We start from the raw sequence: 20,797 nt of genomic DNA, 5'->3' as shown, positions 1-20,797 counted from the left end.
TACTGCTCTGTGTCTGTGTCCGATTAATGGGCACGGTAAACACATAAGAGAGTGGATACTTTATCAGTGGATCCAGGGTAAACCATCCATAATCGTTAAGCAAACTTACAATGCTTATTAATATTGGATTAGGATATTGAATTACAAATTAAAATTAATCTTTATTTGGTCCGATAAGGAACCATCAAGTCACAAGATCTGTTTTTTTATGTTATGCCTTTTCCTGTCGGTAAACCATTCGCAACAAAAGCTTTATGTTTCCTAAAAATATATTTCATGTCCAAGTCAAATTTGCATTATAAGTGGAATGTCACCAACTTTCTGAATTCCAAATAGAATTGGAAATCAAATTGCCTCAGATTTTACTTCACATCCACTTTAGTGTCCTCCCATCCAGGGATGGTATTTAACATTCAGTAACTTATAAACTGCCTTGAAGTGAGACTCATTACCATTAGTGCTATAAAATACCAAGTTCAGTTTTATATAATTAGTGAATTAATATGATTAATTTCATCTAAAATACCCTTTAATCTTCTTCACACATATTAACCTTTTTAGTCCTATGACTTAAGTCTTTTTCTTAATGACTTTAATGCCTGTTATGATTGTTTGATGACAATGATCTCTAACATTGTCAGTCCCATTTTCTCTGTTTCTCTGGAAGTGGAGTTTGGTGGAAAAGCGAGAGCCTTGTTGAAGAAGATGTGATTGATGTTTGGTATTGGTTTGGATTAATGAGCAGAAAACTGTAAAGCACACACGACTGTGTTTGTTTCCAGTCTATTTGGGTTGAAGCCAAATTGTTAAATGTGATGCTTTGTCCTTCTCTGCCTCCCCCAGATATTAATAGGCCCTTCCCAAATTTGGTACACAGCATTAAAACCATAAGTCTACAGGGCGTTGTCTTGGACAAATGATCTGCTGACTTCATTCTGGAGTCTCTGTTTTGTGTCAGTTACCATGTGCCAGTGATGCGACGTCTGGAGCCAGCGTTTCCTGCTGTTGCTCTCACTCTGTTTTCCTTCCACAACGTACAGCAGTCAAATAATGATCACGGTGGCAACATCCAGCTAGGCCTTAATAAGACAACAGATCCAAGGCACCATCCCTGTTCAGTACCCATGAGCATTTGTTCGTCATTAACAATGAACTGAAGCGTGCTGCACTGCAGCCTGCAGCAGGACCATCAGATAAGAGGCTGCAGACAGAGACACGGGTTGGAACTTGCCTCACAGACAGAACAGATTCTTTGTATAAATGCTCGCGACAGCATGAACCTTTATTGACATAACACAGAGTAAACAGTCAGCATTGTGCACAGTGTTGAGACAGAAATGTCATAATAGCTCTGTGGCTAAGCGCCGTCTCCGGGGAAGGATTGCAGAGACCCGGCTGACCAAAGAGAGATGTGGAATCAAACTGTTTGCTGCTGGTTTAAGAGTTAGCTTGAGCCCGCTGGGGTTGTTCTGCCTTATCAGAATTGATTCATGTTGTTTGGTTAGCTGTGTGTTTAGCAAGGTTAGGAACACACACAGCGCACACACACACAGCACACACACACACAGACACATGTTTGCACTTTATTCATAGTGAGGACACTCACAGACATAATGCATTCCCTAACCTCTTACACTAACCTAAACCACAACAAATAAATGCCTAACCCTAACCTAAACCCATTTCTAACCCTAACCCTAAAACCAGGTCTTAATGACCAAAAACTTCTTTAAAGATGTGAGGACCAGCCAAAATGACCTCACTGTGTATGTTTTATATGATTTTTGAACCCCCACAAATACAAGAACACCATTCATAGTGAGGACACTCACATACATAATTCACCTTAACCTAAACTCAATTCTAACCCTAACCCTAAAACCAGGTCTTAACCCTCAAAAAGTGCTTTTAAGGGATTACAGAATGCAAGGTCCAACCAAAAATGTCCTTACTCACTTAGATTTATTGAGTTGGTCCTCACAAAGATCATGTAAATAATAGTCATGTTGAGCTGTGGTTCCCTACATATGATTTGTTCCACCATAACCCTGTCAGATAAGTGAAGGTGCTCCTCCATCTACTGTGTTATGTGTGAAATAAAGTAAGAATGCTTTAGCAAATATACATACAAATGGTTTAATTCTATCTATTCACAAAGTCAGCGAAGAGAAGAAAAACCTAAATCAAATCAATGTGTTGCGTGACCACCGTTTGCTGTCAAACCAGCATCAGTTCTTATCGGTACACTTGCACACAGTCAGGAATTATGTAGGCCTTTAGTCAAGTATATCATTAAACACTTATACCAAACAAGTGCTAATGATCATCATTTGCATGCTGTAGGTTGAAACACAGTCATTAACTGAAACCGAAAAAGCTGTGTATGAGGCTTAAAACTGAGTGGGGGGAACAGTGAGATTACAGAGGTGAGCTCGGTCACACGCCACGTACAAAAACAAGACACAGGGTAGTTAAACTACATCAGCAAGGTCTATTTAAAAAGAGATCTATTGATTTAAAAAGAGACATGGGTTTTTTTAAGATCCAAGCACTAAAAAACACAATGGGCAAAGTCGAGGAGCAAAGACACAGTGGTCGGCCAAGAAAACTTAGTGTGGCAGATGATGTGAAGATGTCCAGCAGTGCAATCAACTCAGAACTCGCAGAAACCTTATGGAACTCAGGTTCCCCCATCTACTGTCAAAGCTGTCTTCATGGAAGAATTGCAGCCAAAAAGCCTTTAACATGGTCAGTGGAAACAAGGCCAAGTGACTCAAATGTGCACAAAAATGGTATCAGGTGCACGGGACTGATGAGCCCAAATTTGAAATATTTGGCTGTAGCAGAAGCCTGCTGGAGTCAGTGAAGCCTAGTGGAGCTTCCTTGTGGAGCTGCATTTCTGCAAATGGTGTTTGGAGGGATTCGGTCGAGATTAATGTTGTCCATAATCCTGAGAAATACAAGCAGATAGTTATTCATCATGCGGTGTCATCAGGGAGGCGTCTGATTGGCCCCAAATTTATTCTGCGGCAGGACAACGACCTCAAACATACAGCCACAGTCATTAAGTGACTATCTTACAGTTTAAAGAAATACAAGGAGCCCTGGGGGTGATGGTATGACCCACACAGAGCCCTGAGCTCACCATCATTTGGTGTGTTAAACTGTATGTATATGCGTTATATATATATATATATATATATATATATATATATATATATACACACACACACTATCTGCCTGCGGACACCACACATTAGCCGTTATGTAACTGTCGTGTCTTTTCCCCTCAAGAGCAATCGGGGGCAGTGTGTGTGTGTTAGATGGACGTTAGGAAAGCGAGACGTGACCCCTGAGCCTTCACTGATGAGCGCTGATTTACTGAGCCTTGACACATCAAACAGCAACTCGAGGGACTGCTCATTCCGGGGTATAAAAAAAAAAGCAATTTCAGCTGAAATAAATTTGAATTAGTGTCGGGCGACACGTCAGAGAAGTTTATCATGATATAAACATTTTCGAATGAGTCTAAATTCCCCATTATCGTAATAAATGTAAATACTCTACTGCTGGTGAGGAATGAAATAGAGACTTCTGCCGGCCAACACAGTTTTATTTTCTTTGCAAAGTAAAGTTCAATCTGCACATGAGTGTTCGTGGCTGGAGACAGACCCAGAATATGGCGAGCCCTCAACATTTATACCTGGTGAACTTACCTTTTAGATCTCTTTGTCTGGGAAGGGGTCTGCCGATCCAGGTCGTGTTTTCACACCTCTTTTTTCTACGGCAGGTATCGGAGTCGACTCCCCTGCAGGATGTTGTATTTAGATGTCCTAATTGGAATACACAAAAGGACCTGGTATCTTGTGTTAGGAAAGGGGTGTTGGGCAGCTGTCGCTCTGAGACAAAGAAATTGAATTTACCGTTACAATGTCAGATGATTAAAGACAGATTTTTGCTCTGGAGTGAAAGTTAAAACTTTTCACTCATCTAAGGTAGAAAATTCAAAGTGACTGCATGTGCTTTACCTGAAAGAGTACAGTAATACAAACATTATATGATAAACATTATATCTACTATCTATCTATTGCAGTTTATATTATTATTGAATTATTGTCCAGCCCGAATATGAAGTGGAGATTATTCATGTACTATATGTATGTAGAAGTGTAGTAAATAGGAAAACATTGACCCAGTTTATATGTTATTATCTTATAATAAATACATAAATTTTAAATCTATCCATATATTTATTTGTTTTAGTTTAGGGGCATGTAAGAGATGTAGAAAATCACTTTTGAATTAGGGGCCAAGACCTTTAGTCTTTACGGCCAATTACCCAAACAATGCAATTCTAATAATAATAATAATAATAATAAATAATAATAATAATACCAATTCTTATGAGTTGATGCTGTATTTGAATTATAATCGACCGTCTCTGCTGCCAAATGCACACACTTTTATTCTTCCATGCCCTGAGTTTATAATTTTGGCTCTATTGAAAATTATCCAAGGCCAAGACAATAATGTGTGTGTGTGTGTGTGTGTGTGTGTGTGTGTGTGTGTGTGTGTGTGTGTGTGTGTGTGTGTGTGTGTGTGCGCGTGTTACACAACAGCATTTCCCCTGAGTAAACTGACCTTGAATTACAAAGTTGAGCACCATTATATGAACACTTCTCTTTCTTTAACCGTATCCCTGCTAGACTTTTTGTATTTGTAATGGTTATATAAATATGTGATGATGACTTTTTATTTGACTGGATTTATGTAATCGGTGCATTAGAAGCTGTGTATAGATAAACGTGAACTTTTGTCGTCTCTGCTGTACTAGGACTCGTGCAATATTTAATGTGGGACATAAAACACACATAAACACACACACACACACACACACGTGAGCACACGTTTTGCCGTGAATGTGTGAGTGCGTCTTTGTTTGCGCGTGTTTATTTCCCCGCCTCTGCTCTTCAGTCAGAGAACCAAAGCTTCCGCTGCTGTCGATGTCAACTTATTCACTGAAAAGGACATGCACACGCGCGCACACACACACAGCTACTGTAACTTGTCACATCCTGACACAGCCCATTAATAGGAGGGCCAATTCAATCTCGCTCTTCCCTCTGTAGCAGCTTACAGTGACAGCGATGCATCATGCGCACAAGCCACAAACTCCGGGCTTTATGTCCTATTAAAAAACCTCTCTGTTCACTAAAGTCCACTGGCTGAAAGGGAACAGATTTTGTAAGTTTAGCAAATTTGTTAGTTTCATACAAATGCAGCCATCTATGAAGACGGACCTTGGGATATAAATACATCCACATAACAGATTTTAAAACTTTTTAAAACTAAAATAAATGGAATTAGTTCAATGTGCTGAGGTGGTTCATGAGTATACAACGCAGGGCTGAGAAAAAAAAATCCACTTTGACGAAATGCAATTTGCAAATCACAAAGGCTGCAGTTTAACTGGGTTTCACTTTGCATTACAGTGCAACAATATGATATTTAAAGGTGCCATATGTAAGAATGTGGCCAAAAACGGTTACTGCATTCAAATTCAAAATGCCGAGGTCTTTTAGGTTTCTTTTTCTGACGTAACTGGCAACCCGTGGTTGCTCGGCAGCTGAGACTCTACTGACTGCAATGATTGGTAGACGGTGGTAGGTGGCGCCACATGCCAAAACATGATTTCAAAACATAAATATGATTTGCAGTCTGCAAAAGATTTTTTTTTCATGCAAATATTTTGTCTGTACTGTTGTTGTTGGTGAGTTCAGTTTGTTATATGAACATTATTCCTGAGTCTCTGTGACATATTAGGAGGATTTTATGGCCAGTTGCTTTAGATGTATTACATAATGCACCTTGAACTTTGAAAGAATAATAATCACTCAGCTAAAGCCAGTAATAATAACAGAAAATACATTGTGTGACATAATCGGAATGAATTTCAACATAGCTCGTGTTGATTCTCAAACAATAAATGTTTTTTAGGTGCATTTGCGTGTTATTATTTATGGCCAAAAAAACTACTTTTATGCACAACAACTGTGTAACTCAGAGTCTGCGGATTATCGTCTTATTGTAATTTACATTTTGAGAGAAGAGACCATTTCCTGACTCACTCGCACTCCACTAACCTTGAGTGACACGGCCACTAATCTAAGTCTACTGCCGTAAGAAATAAGGGAGTCAAAAACTCCTTTAACAGAGAACGAGAGCGCCAGAGAGAGAGAGAGAGAGAAAGAGTGTAAGAGAGAGATGTCATTCAAGTTTAATTGAGACTGTCACACGCTGAACCCTGAGGCAGGAAACACTTAATAGGATCCTCCCAGTTTATCCCTGATTGAATGAGCAGGATACTGTGGAAGTCAGCTGCATCTTCATTGTTACTCACACACAGTTGAATGGTGGGGGGTTGTTTTCTTACATAAGCGAGAGGTCTTTAATGGTGTGGTTCAAATATCCTCATATTTTAAAATATCCTCGATACATATGTCTCTGTAATGTACAAGGAATATACACATTGGTGTATGATTCATGTATGTACTTTAAAGATGTGATAGAAATCTGAAATGATGGTTATCATTCAGTGCTGCCATGGCTGTTTGTGCTGAGTGAACCATGACCTGAGGCAATTGATTAAGCGCGAACGAGACTGAGATTAAAATTGGCTCATGCAAGAAAGGAAAATGATGCAGTCAATTGTTTTTGCCGATGTAATTTCATTACGTGGTCAATTAAAGTAAGTGATCGAGTCTGATTAGCATGTTGTGTCACGTGCTGTATAAGGTCATGCTGGACCGTTGTATATGTGTGTGTAGAGGATCTATTTCTGCAGGATGTCCAGTGTGAGTGTAGTGTATTCAATAGTAGATTTATGATGATGGTCGTTTCCACATGTGATTACAACTGCAACGTGTTGACAGTATATCTTAACAAGCTGAATGACATGTTTCATTTGGAAACAGAGGACTTTTTTTGTGCAAGCTCCATAATTACAAAAATCTAATTCTGCTCTAATGTGATAGAAGTAAGTCTTCAACAATTCCTAGTAAAAACAAAAGGGCAATAAATCAGAGTAACGCTCACCTAAACAGCACACTGAACAAATCCTCTTCTTCTTCTTCTTCTAGACAAACGTATCAACCACTTCTTTAGTGTTTTTCTTAAGTTATACTCATTTCAAAACCATAGATTTTATGTATTTATTGTTTTGATCATTTTAAATATGACCTGTCCAGGGTGTACACCGCCTTTCGCCCCAAAACATCAACTGGGATTGGCACCAGCGACCCCCACAACCTTCATGTGGAGGATAAAGCGGTAGGAGATGGATCGATGGATAGATTTTCAAATATTCATTATTAAACCAATTGTCATTGAATAATGTGGACAGGTCTCTGGACCATGAGCCATTTACATATTTATCGTCTTTTTACTCAGTCACTTGGTACATACTTATGCACAACCAGGAAATATCTGGATTAACACATAATACTTTGCCTTTAAGCCTAAAATGTACAAATGTCACCTTTTTTTGTTAATTGTTTTACATAAAACCCATAATGTTCTCACTCACCACCTTCTATAGACAGAAAAACCACCTGAATAGAAACTAAATGAATAATCCTACAATGACAGCCAGCATGTGTTGTATTAAGGCTATTGTGATTTGCTGTGTGAGTCAATCCATTATAGGGTCAAGCCTCCATTTCCCTCTCTCACCCATTATGTCACCTGAGTGTGTGACAAAATGTAATTCCTCTACACGCCGCGCTCACTTTCAATTGTTTCAAGCAAGGTCATTGTCGAACTCCTCTGCTGCTCCTGTGTGTGTACGCGGTGCATCGTCATAAATTGTGATCTCTCTGGTCAAAAGATGAACTCCCCATCAGCACTTTAGATGATTAAAGCATCAGGTTTCCTTGAATGTTGAGCGAGGTCCAAAAGAGGAGACATTTTTCTTTCCAGCAAGTCTCGACTTCCACAGCTTCCACTGTGAACCTCACAGGATAAGCAGGATGGATGATGGATATCTTTGGTCATTTGAGAAAATTGATGTTTCTAAATAAAAAAAACACTTAATGTGTTATTAATGTGATAGTCGAAGGCAGAGCCTCGATTTGATGTTTTTATGCGAACTCAGTTAATGATTGGAGAGGCAGATTCAGGACCACGGACAGCGAGCGAGACGAAAACATCATTATTTTGTTTTCAAGAAAATCTAACTGCAAATTGAAATGTAATCAGCATGTGTTAACCCTAGATTATCTAATCGTGTTAAACCCTTTGTGCTTAAGTTAGACTAAGTTAAGTAAACTAACATATTAAATCAATAATTTTAAATAATTAAGTTCTGAGTTGAAGTTAAACCTTCTCCGCGATTACAAGTCCAAAACCCTGCAGTTAGGCTGTAAGCGATGATGACTTTGCTTGACATGGTGCAATTTCCTTTTCGCTGTCAGTCACTGACACGGTGCAGGTTTAAACCATTTATTATTCATGTCTGTTTAAAAATGCATAATGTATACCTGCCACCCCAAACATAATATTTGAAGTCTCCGTGTAAGATTTGAGACGGAGCTTCAAATCGTCAGGTTCTGCCTTTGCCTGTGAATTGAAATCCAACCTTTCGTTCAAATTTCACTTTATTCCACAGCAGGGTTGACTCATATTGCTTAGCATGCAAACACAAACACACGGTGCCATTTTTTCACCTAGTTTTTTGATACTAAGAGCTCATCTAACCTCGTTTAGAGGCTAACCCAAAACCAGGCATGAGATGTGTTATGAGCATCCTCGGTGGTGAGAAACGAGGTGAGAAAGCAGAACCTTCAGGCTGCACTTGACGCAGATGCATGTTGATCCGTGATGAGTATACATATAGTATAGTGTACGCGATGGTGTGAATCACTTGAGCTGCAGCCGACATCGACTCTCAGCTCTGTACTTGTAGCTTCATGGTTACTTATTTATCAATGCCAACATAAATAACAAACATCTCCCTTTCTCAGAATAGCAACTGGAGTACGTAAATGCCCATGACTGGCTTTATTTAATTATTTACCCATCCTCCTTTTTTTCTTCATGTGATTTTAGCGATCATGGAGGAGAGGAGTCACATACCTCCACATGTAAGAGAGAGGCAGATAGAGACTCGCTGTGGTTTAAAATATAACAGAAGCATTTTTTTTTTCCTTTGTAAACACAGCAGAACGTTGATGAATCCTCAGGAGATTTTGCAACACTCTCATGTTTCCTTAACAGCTTCACTGCACTTAAAGGGGTCAGAGGTTCTTTCACGTTTGCTGAAAGAACTGTACGAGCATGATGCTGTAGGAGTAACCAAGTTATGTTGTTTATATAAAAGCATTTAGAGTTGACCTTAAGCTCCTCTTTTAAGCTCCTCCTCTTCCTCCTTGACCAAGCTGCATTGCCAACTTCCTTGTTAGTTATGTAGCGCAAAAAACACTACGATCTTCCGCTAATGGTTTATTGGAGGTTCACCACAACAGTCGAAATAAAATTGGTGATGCTGCCTTTGTTACTTACGCACTTTGGAACACACTGTCCTCACATATCAGGGAGGCCAGCTCACTAGATATTTTTTTAAAGAAACTACCTCGTTTTTGTTCCACCCTGTGTTGTGTTTTATTTGCATTTTTAGATTATTTATTTAACATAAAACAGGTTTTTTTAACCTCTTGACTCAAGCCTTTTCCTATTTTATTCCACCCTGCATTGTGTTTTATTGTTGTATTTGCTTTTTACATTTTATCTTCCTTTCATTGCGAAGCACTTTGAGATGCAATCCTCATATGTTAGGTGCTATTTGATCGGATATGGCGTTGCCACCTTTTATTCAAGGACACATGGCTGTTTGCAAGAACAAAATTATGTTTTTAACAAGTCTGACTGTACAGATGTGTCCTCGGTCAGTTTTCGGTCAGTGTCTCACATGTGTGTGTGTTTGAGAGCGTAAAAAGAGACTCGAGGAGCTTGAGTTCTATTCTGCTGTGACATAAAATCAGTTTTAACCATTTGAAAAAAAAGAAATCTCGTGGCAATCAGTGTTGACATTGTTGTGGAGCAAGGAAATTAACGTCTGGGCACTGAATAGTGGAAGGAACCTCAAACTGCTGTGGATCAGAGGATGTAAGTTAAGATGGTCTTTTATTATCCATCCAAAGTGTGGCCACATGCGTCCACAAACCACCTCAGAATGTCATTCCATCTGACAATGATTGATTCACTGAGGACAAATGTTAATAAGAGGTCTGAAATGGGGTCTTTGATAAAGTTTTCTTTCTTGTTGCAACAAAGGAGTTGCTAAATCCTACTCTGTGCTTTTTTCCCCTCTTCTACGCTAACTATGCCGCTCTCTCTTTTTGTGTTCTTCTTTCCATCTTTTAGTACAAACAAGTGGAGCAGTACATGTCTTTCCACAAACTACCAGCTGACTTCCGACAGAAAATCCATGACTACTACGAGCACAGATACCAGGGCAAGATGTTTGATGAAGAGAGCATCCTGGAGGAGCTTAATGAGCCTCTGCGCGAGGTAGGACAGCTGCTTTGATGTGTTCAGTCACTTACACTTGCATAACTTTCCTCCGAGTAAGTGGAGTGGAATAAATTCACACAAACTCCACAAAATGTTCAACCAAGCTTTTTCCCCATTGATTTGCAAGGAATTCTCTGAAGTCTTGAAAAATAATTCAGTTTTTGAACAAAAGTATGTGATTGTTTGAAAGGAATTGCCTCATGGAGTGGACTTCATAGTCCCCCTTGTCCTAAGTTTGCATTCATTTTAAAGTAATTGTCTGCATGAGACAGTCTTTTCCTTAAGTGCAGCTCAGAGTGCACTTAATGTAAGAGAAATTTGAGAAAGAAAAACTGCATCCACAAGCTGTGTCCACAAGGTAATGATAAAATGGTCCCTTTTTCCCCCGGAAATATACCTTGTATTGACTAATTCCATTCTTCTCCTTCTTAATCTTAAAAACCTCAACCTGACCAAAACCCCGCTTTCAGGAAATCATCAACTTCAACTGCCGTAAGCTGGTCGCGTCCATGCCGCTGTTCGCCAACGCCGATCCCAACTTTGTGACGGCCATGCTCACCAAATTGAGATTTGAAGTCTTTCAGCCCAAAGACTACATCATCAGAGAGGGCACCATCGGCAAGAAGATGTACTTTATCCAGCACGGGGTGGTCAGCGTGCTGACCAAAGGGAACATGGGGATGAAGCTGTTGGACGGCTCCTACTTTGGAGGTTTGTGTTCCCTGTGCTGTTTTATCTATTACCAGTCAAGTTTTATTCAAATAATCCCTGGTAGGATCCCTTGAAGGTCCACTGTGAACAAAAATAGTGGTATCTTATGGTGAGACTGCAAATTCTAATAAATGCAGGACTCCTTAAAAAATATATTATAGTGTGCATAAAATGCATGAAAAAAAAAAAACATCTGATGATTACCTTAAGGTAATGAAAACCAATTTATTTTATTTCAAACTAAGCAATAAGTAAAAACTAACAGCACCTGACACGTTACTCTTACTTGGTCATATACAGGTTTTGCCTCGAAGCCACTTATGTCCCACTTTCCCAGGCTGCACACACACACACGCACACACACACACACACACACACAGACACACACACACACTGAATTCTTGTGCATTTTTAACATCCGATACCCTGCAGCTGACCATCGTTCACTGGCAGCAGTGCTGATGTGCCAGCAGCCCAGGGAGCTGCTGGAGTGCTGCACGACACACACATCACACATACACACACACACACACATCCAATTAATAACAGCTAATTAGCACAGCAGAACAGTGAAGCCGGGGCCACTGCTAATGTCAAGCACAGATTGTTGGAAGCTGTCCCTGCCACCAGGGAGCGAATTATAGGTCTCTCTCTCTCTGTCTATACACAAACCAAACACCGCAGTGCACTTGGACTAAAGGGGAAAGTATGTTTTACCCTCTGTGTATTTGTGGTTAAATCTCTAAATTAGTAAATAGCAGGAATAGTGATGTCAGGCCAGACATGATTAGTTTTTATCTGACTTAACAGTTTTTACATTAGTGGTTTTCGATTTGGACTTGACTCAAGTTCTTCAGCGAGCATTAACTCCCATCCTTTTATTTCTCGGGTCAATGTCCCCGTTGTGTCGTTCCACATTTCTGCGCACATTTCTCAAAAGTTGTCTGGTCCGACTTTGTTATTGTGTTACTGCATTTAGAAAATGACAGAGCATTCTCTCTCCTGTTTTTTTTTCCAGGACAGTGAATGCATCAGTGTCTGCAGTTTAGCCTTTTGACCATTCAAAATCACTGTCTGGCAGAACAATGCACCCGTTTCTCCTGCCACAGCCATCAAAGTACTTTGTAGTCCGCTTAGGTTTGTAGTGACTCCTGTTGTAATTTGCCCAAACTGTTAAAGCCTTTGCAATCAGTTGAGGTTCCATCCATTTATGAGGGTCATCGGGGGCACTGGTGCCAATCCCATCTTTCATTAGGAAAAAGGCAGAGCACACTCTGGATAGGTTGTCAGTCCATCACAGGGCCACATAGAGACAAACAACCATCCACTCTTACACTCAAGGTCAATTTAGAGTGTCCAATTGTCCTAATCCCCCAATCTGCATTTTTTTTGACTGTGGTAGGAAATCAGAGAACCCTGAGAAACCCCCCCACACAAACGGGGAGAGCATGCAAACTCCATGCAGAAAGACCCTTGTCCGACTGGGGTCACTAATCGCGTCTTCTTGCTGCAAAGGCAAGGGTGCTGTGAGTGGGTTTTCTCCGGTTTCCTCCCACAGTCCAAAAACATGCGATAGGGGGATTAGTTAAATTGGACACTCTAAATTGACCTTGAGTGTAAGAGTGAATGGTTGTTTGTCTGCGTGGCCCTGCAATGGACTGGCACACTGTCCAGGGTGTACCCCTGCCTAAGGATAAAATGGTAGAAGATGAATAAACTTCGCCTCTGTCCAAGCCTGAACAGGTCTCTAATGCCTGCATTGGTTCTGGTTTTGCCACATAGAGAACCAACATCCTGCTTTGCAGCATACATCACATTGTCATCTGTATTTAGTGAGTTTGACCTTGCTGTATGACTGTATGACCCAGCACTATTTCACTGTCGAACTGAAATACTCGTCCTTGAGCAAAGATTCACTTGAGAGAGTGTTTTGCGAAATCAACGGAAATGGTGGAAAATTCTTTTCTCCTTTGTCTCTAATATGATAGTCATAAACATAAACAACTCATGAGTAATGTGATGTGAAAATCCCCGTTCATCCAGGCACCCCATAGGAAAATAATCATCCAATTTAAAGGAGCACAGGATGTAATATGCTGAGATTTTGGTTGAACTGTAATTTAACCTGAAAGAACACCTCTATGGTCGTTATTTCCAATTATGAATCTCAATGGCATCTTTAAGTAGAGTCTAACTCAAGATGCAATTGATTTTCATAACAGTAAATGTCTAATTATTAGACCCTGGTGGGCAGCAGATGCTCAACCCTTACCTACAGGATACAGTGAAGCCCGATGACGTCATCAGGATTTGTTTTTTTCTGACTTGTCAAAGCTTGTTTGAAGCCGCAGAGGATGTACCGCAGCTGTTTTGACTGATGGAGTTGTCTTTTTCTCATCATGAGGAAACTCCTGTGAACGGGGCATGCAATAAACCTCTAAAGATTTTGGATATTATATATTAAACAGTGCCATCCCAGGATCAAGCAAAAGGTTAACGCAGTCATGTTTCCCCCCCCCCCGAGTAGTGCTCAGAATATTCAAATAGATGCTGAAATGTATTTTTCATGATATGTGAGAGTGACAGTTGCCCTATTCCAAGCTACAAATGGCTCTGATCAGCGTTCTAATGCTGCCCCAGTGGTTTCATTCAGATTATTATCAATTCCCAGCATTTAGGAATTTCACAGTTATGATGCCAGAAATATGCAAACGATTGTGTTATGTATAACCAGGACAACCCAAGAGACACTTTATGAAAGGATGTCTTTAGCTCTTACAAAACTAGAGTTTTTCTATCAGTGATGCTGTCTCTGACATGTTAGATTATATGAAATTAATTAATTAATGAATTTGTTCATCAATAGACAGATTGTACTGTGTGCACTACAGCTTTTTACTTCCAGTACAGCAGTTGACCATGAGCAGCCAATTCATTAATGTACAACAAACAAAGTGACGTCTATCTGTGTGACCTATTAATCATTGATATACCATAGATGGATGGAAAACGAGGTCACGTTTTAACTGAACGTGATGTTCGGTTTATAGCAAGGTCAGTGCAAACGTCAGACTGCTTCTCAAACGCATTGGAGATAGAGTATGAGACTAGGAAAGTGTGGAATGACCTCTCACTTCCAAGAGGTGTGACCAACGGACATAGATCAAAATGCCGACAACCAGTCGAAGCAAGGATCCAGGTGACAATTCTGAGTGACAGAACAATAAACGTGCTTGTTGTAGTTTTCAAATAGCAATGGCTGTCTAGTAACGGTGACTTTTGGGAGATCTCCATACAGCAAGTCTCTTAAAATCGAAGGAACAGACAGCTGCTCTTCAGCAGCAGCCATCTTGGATGTATGCAAAAGCTGCTAGATGTCATTTCTCATTGTTTTAAATCCACCTCAAGAGCGCTGGGACCTGTCAAAAACAAACAAACAAAAAAAACATCATAATGCAAAATTTGACAAAAGCGTCATACTATACTGTCATGCAAAATTAGAAACATTTTGGAAAAAAATGGTTTTGATCATACAATATTATGTCGTCCAAAATTTGATAAAAATGTCATACCGTACTATGTTGTGGAAAATTTTATATTTTTTTGAAAAAAATGTCTTGGTCCAAAATGTGATACTGTAATATAAAAATGTCATACTATACTATGTTTTCGACATCAATGTCATACTACACTATGTCGTCCAAAATCTGACCATTTTTTTGAAAAAAATATTTTGGTCCAAAATTTGACAAAAATGTCATACTATACTATGTCATCCAAAATCGGACAAATTTCAAAAAACATTTTTTTAGCCCAAAATGTGACCAAAACGTCATACTATACTATGTCGTCAACCTCAATGTCATACTACACCTGTCGTCCAAAATCTGACCATTTTTTTAAAATAAAATTTTGGGTCCAAAATTTGACAAAAACGTCATAGTATAGTATGTCGTCCAGAATGTCACATTATAAAACAATGTGTCAAACTGTCAAGAATCCCCGTTGGTGTAGTGGATAGACGCTGTCCTCCCAAGCAAGGGATTGTTGGTTCCAGTCCTGTCTTGGGCAAAACATCTGTGTTCTATTATATCTCTCATAAAAGTTGTATAGTATGTTGTCAAGAATTTGACAAAAAAGTCCCATTATAGTATGTCGTCCAAAATTTGACAAGAAAGTCATAGTATAGTATGTTGTCCAAAATCTGACAAAAACGTCATACTATACTATGTCGTCCAAAATCGGACAATTTTCAAAAAAACATTTTTTGAGCCCAAAATGTAACCAAAAAGTAATACTATAATATTCGACCAATATATCTTACTACACTATTTCGTCCAAAACCTGACCATTTTTAAAAGAAAAATATTTTGGTCCAAAATTTGACAAAAATGTCATACTATACTATGTCATCCAAAATCGGACAAATTTCAAAAAACATTTTCTTTAGCCCAAAATGTGACCAAAACGTCATACTATACTATGTCGTCAACCTCAATGTCATACTACACCTGTCGTCCAAAATCTGACCATTTTTTTAAAATAAAATTTTGGGTCCAAAATTTGACAAAAACGTCATAGTATAGTATGTCGTCCAGAATGTCACATTATAAAACAATGTGTCAAACTGTCAAGAATCCCCGTTGGTGTAGTGGATAGACGCTGTCCTCCCAAGCAAGGGATTGTTGGTTCCAGTCCTGTCTTGGGCAAAACATCTGTGTTCTATTATATCTCTCATAAAAGTTGTATAGTATGTTGTCAAGAATTTGACAAAAAAGTCCCATTATAGTATGTCGTCCAAAATTTGACAAGAAAGTCATAGTATAGTATGTTGTCCAAAATCTGACAAAAACGTCATACTATACTATGTCGTCCAAAATCGGACAATTTTCAAAAAAACATTTTTTGAGCCCAAAATGTAACCAAAAAGTAATACTATAATATTCGACCAATATATCTTACTACACTATTTCGTCCAAAACCTGACCATTTTTAAAAGAAAAATATTTTGGTCCAAAATTTGACAAAAATGTCATACTATACTATATCGTCCAAAATCGGACAATTTTCAAAAAAACATTTTTTTAGCCCAAAATGTGACCAAAACGTCATACTATACTATGTCGTTGACCTCAATGTCATACTACACTATGTCGTCCAAAATCTGACCATTTTTTTTAAATAAAATTTTGGGTCCAAAATTTGACAAAAACGTCATACTATACTATGTCGTCCAAAATCGGACAATTTTCAAAAAAACATTTTTTGAGCCCAAATTGTGACCAAAACGTCATACTATACATGTCGTTGACCTCAATGTCATACTACACTATGTCGTCCAAAATCTGACAATTTTTTTGAAATAAAATTTTGGGTCCAAAATTTGACAAAAACGTCATACTATACTATGTCGTCCAAAATTGGAAAAAAAATTTGAAAATATTTTTTTAATCCAAAACGTGACCAAAACATCATACTATACTATGTTTTGGACCAAAAGTCTTACTAGACTAGTTCGTCCAAAACCTGACCATTTTTTTGAAAAAAATATTTTGGTCCGATACTATACTATGTCTTGTACCAACATGTCTTACTATACTATTTCGTCCAAAACCTGACCATTTTTTTGAAAAAAATATTTTGGTCCAAAATTTGACAAAAATGTCATACTATACTATGTCATCCAAAATCGGACAAATTTCAAAAAACATTTTCTTTAGCCCAAAATGTGACCAAAACGTCATACTATACTATGTCGTCAACCTCAATGTCATACTACACCTGTCGTCCAAAATCTGACCATTTTTTTTAAATAAAATTTTGGGTCCAAAATTTGACAAAAACGTCATAGTATAGTATGTCGTCCAGAATGTCACATTATAAAACAATGTGTCAAACTGTCAAGAATCCCTGTTGGTGTAGTGGATAGACGCTGGCCTCCCAAGCAAGGGATTGTTGGTTTCAGTCCTGTCTTGGGCAAAACATCTATGTTCTATTATATCTCTCATAAAAGTTGTATAGTATGTTGTCAAGAATTTCGACAAAAAATTCCCATTATAGTATGTCGTCCAAAATTTGACAAGAAAGTCATAGTATAGTATGTTGTCCAAAATCTGACAAAAACGTCATACTATACTGTCGTCCAAAATCGGACAATTTTCAAAAAAAATATTTTTGAGCCCAAATTGTGACCAAAACGTCATACTATACTATGTCGTTGACCTCATGTCATACTACACTATGTCGTCCAAAATCTGACAATTTTTTTGAAATAAAATTTTGGGTCCAAAATTTGACAAAAACGTCATACTATACTATGCCGTCCAAAATTGGACAATTTTTTTGAAAATATTTTTTTAATCCAAAACGTGACCAAAACATCATACTATACTATGTCTTGGACCAAAAGTCTTACTACACTATTTCGTCCAAAACCTGACCATTTTTTTGAGAAAAATATTTTGGTCGGAAATATGACAAATGTGTCATATTATACTATGTGGTCCAAAATTGGACAATTTTTTGGAAAATATTTTTTTAATCCAAAACGTGACCAAAACGTCATACTATACTATGTCTTGTACCAAAATGTCTTACTATACTATTTCGTCCAAAACCTGACAATTTTTTTGAAAAAAATATTTTGGTCCAAAATTTGACAAAAATGTCATACTATACTATGTCATCCAAAATCGGACAAATTTCAAAAAAACATTTTTTTTAGCCGAAAATGTGACCAAAACGTCATACTATACTATGTCGTCGACCTCAATGTCATACTACACCTGTCGTCCAAAATCTGACCATCTTTTTTAAATAAAATTTTGGGTCCAAAATTTGACAAAAACATCATAGTATAGTATGTCGTCCACAATGTCACATTATAAAACAATGTGTCAAACTGTCAAGAATCCCCAATGGTGTAGTGGATAAGTTGCTATCCTCCCAAACAAGGGATTGTTGGTTCCAGTCCCGTCTTGGGCAAAACATCTATGTTCTATTATATCTCTCATAAAAGTTGTATAGTATGCTGTCAAGAATTTGACAAAAAAGTCACATTATAGTATGTCGTCCAAAATTTGACAAGAAAGTCATAGTATAGTATGTTGTCCAAAATTTGACAAAAAAGTCATAGTATAGTATGTCATCCAAAATCTGACAAAAACGTCATACTATACTATGTCGTCCAAAATCGGACTATTTTCAAAAAAACATCTTTTTGAGCCCAAAATTGTGACCAAAACGTCATACTACACTATGTCGTCCAAAATCTGACCAGTTTTATGAAAAAAAACATTTGGTCCGAAATTTGACAAAAATGTCATAGTATAGTATGTCGTCCAGAATGTCAGATTATAAAGCAATGTGTCAAACTGTCAAGAATCCCCATTGGTGTAGTGGATAAGTCGCTGGCCTACCAAGCCAGTGATTGTTGGTTCCGGTCCTCTCTTGGGCAAAACATCTGTTTCCTAGTATATCTCTCATAAAAGTTGACTAGTATGTTGTCAAATATTTGACAAAAAGTCATATTACAGTATGTCGTCCAATATTTGACAAGAAAGACATACAAAAGAATGTCGTCCAAAATTGGACAAAAAAGTCATAGTATAGTATGTTGTCTAAAATTTGACAAAATATCATAGTATAGTATGTCATCCAAAATTTGACAAAAACGTCATACTATACTATGTCGTCCAAAAATGGACAACTTTCAAAAAAAACTTTTTTTTTGCCCAAAATGTGACCAAAACGTCATACTATATTATGTCGTCGACCTCAATGTCATACTACTCTATGTCGTCCAAAATCTGACCATTTTTTTAAAATAAAATTTTGGGTCCAAAATTTGACAAAAACCTCAAACTATACTATGTCGTCGAAAATTGGACAATTTTTTTGAAAATATTTTTTTAATCCAAAACGTGACCAAAACATCATACTATACTATGTCTTGGACCAAAAGTCTTACTACACTATTTCGTCCAAAACCTGACCATTTTTTTGAAAAAAATATTTTGGTCCGAAATATGACAAATATGTCATATTATACTATGTCGTCGAAAATTGGACAATTTTTTGGAAAATATTTTTTTAATCCAAAACGTGACCAAAACGTCATACTATACTATGTCTTGTACCAAAATGTCTTACTATACTATTTCGTCCAAAACCTGACAATTTTTTGAAAATAATATTTTGGTCCAAAATTTGACAAAAATGTCATACTATACTATGTCATCCAAAATCGGACAAATTTCAAAAAACATTTTTTTTAGCCCAAAATGTGACCAAAACGTCATACTATACTATGTCGTCGACCTCAATGTCATACCACACCTGTCGTCCAAAATCTGACCATTTTTTTTAAATAAAATTTTGGGTCCAAAATTTGACAAAAACGTCATAGTATAGTATGTCGTCCAGAATGTCACATTATAAAAAAATGTGTCAAACTGTCAAGAATCCCCAATGGTGTAGTGGATAAGTCGCTGTCCTCCCAAGCAACGGATTGTTGGTTCCAGTCCCGTCTTGGGCAAAACATCTGTGTTCTATTATATCTCTCATAAAAGTTGTATAGTATGTTGTCAAGAATTTGACAAAAAAGTCACATTATAGTATGTCGTCCAAAATTTGACAAGAAAGTCATAGTATAGTATGTTGTCCAAAATTTGACAAAAAAGTCATAGTATAGTATGTTGTCCAAAATTTGACAAAATATCATAGTATAGTATGTCATCCAAAATCTGACAAAAACGTCACACTATACTATGTCGTCCAAAATCGGACAATTTTCAAAAAAACATTTTTTGAGCCCAAAATGTGACCAAAACGTCATACTACACTATGTCGTTGACCTCAATGTCATACTACACTATGTCGTCCAAAATCTGACCAGTTTTATGAAGAAAAACATTTGGTCCGAAATTTTACAAAAACGTCATAGTATAGTATGTCGTCCAGAATGTCACATTATAAAGCAATGTGTCAAACTGTCAAGAATCCCCATTGGTGTAGTAGATAAGTCGCTGGCCTCCCAAGCCCGGGGTTTGTTGGTTCCAGTCCTCTCTTGGGCAAAACATCTGTTTCCTAGTATATCTCTCATAAAAGTTGACTAGTCTGTTGTCAAATATTTGACAAAAAAGTCATATTACAGTATGTCGTCCAAAATTTGACAAGAAAGTCATAGTATAGTATGTTGTCCAAAATTTGACAAAAACGTCATACTATACTATGTCGTCCAAAAATGGACAACTTTCAAAAAAAATGTTTTTTTAGCCCAAAATGTCACCAAAACGTCATACTATATTATGTCGTCGACCTCAATGTCATACTACACTATGTCGTCCAAAATCTGACCATTTTTTTAAAATAAAATTTTGGGTCCAAAATTTGACAAAAACGTCATACTATACTATGTCGTGCCAATTTGGACAATTTTTTGGAAAATATTTTTTTAATCCAAGACGTGACCAAAACGTCATACTATACTATGTCTTGTGTCAAAATGTCTTACTAT

The 20,797-nt window shown here is 37.7% G+C and overlaps 1 protein-coding gene across 1 annotated transcript in view; it reads left to right on the top strand.

Annotated features, from left to right (window-relative positions):
- Positions 1–20,797, top strand: part of hcn2b (hyperpolarization activated cyclic nucleotide-gated potassium channel 2b) — a gene marked incomplete at both ends in the record, with an annotated part of 56,696 nt that overhangs the window by 27,214 nt on the left and 8,685 nt on the right. Inside the window, 2 exons of the mRNA XM_083888103.1 lie at positions 10,420–10,566; positions 11,040–11,280. Coding sequence (XP_083744229.1) covers positions 10,420–10,566; positions 11,040–11,280 — 388 coding nt within the window. The remainder of the gene's footprint in view (positions 1–10,419; positions 10,567–11,039; positions 11,281–20,797) is intronic.

The sequence above is a fragment of the Microchirus variegatus genome (assembly GCF_963457635.1).
Source record: "Microchirus variegatus genome assembly, chromosome: 4".
NCBI classification, from domain to species: domain Eukaryota; kingdom Metazoa; phylum Chordata; class Actinopteri; order Pleuronectiformes; family Soleidae; genus Microchirus; species Microchirus variegatus.
The sequence above is the reverse complement of the archived record's forward strand: the minus strand, read 5'-3'. Positions and strand labels throughout refer to the sequence as shown.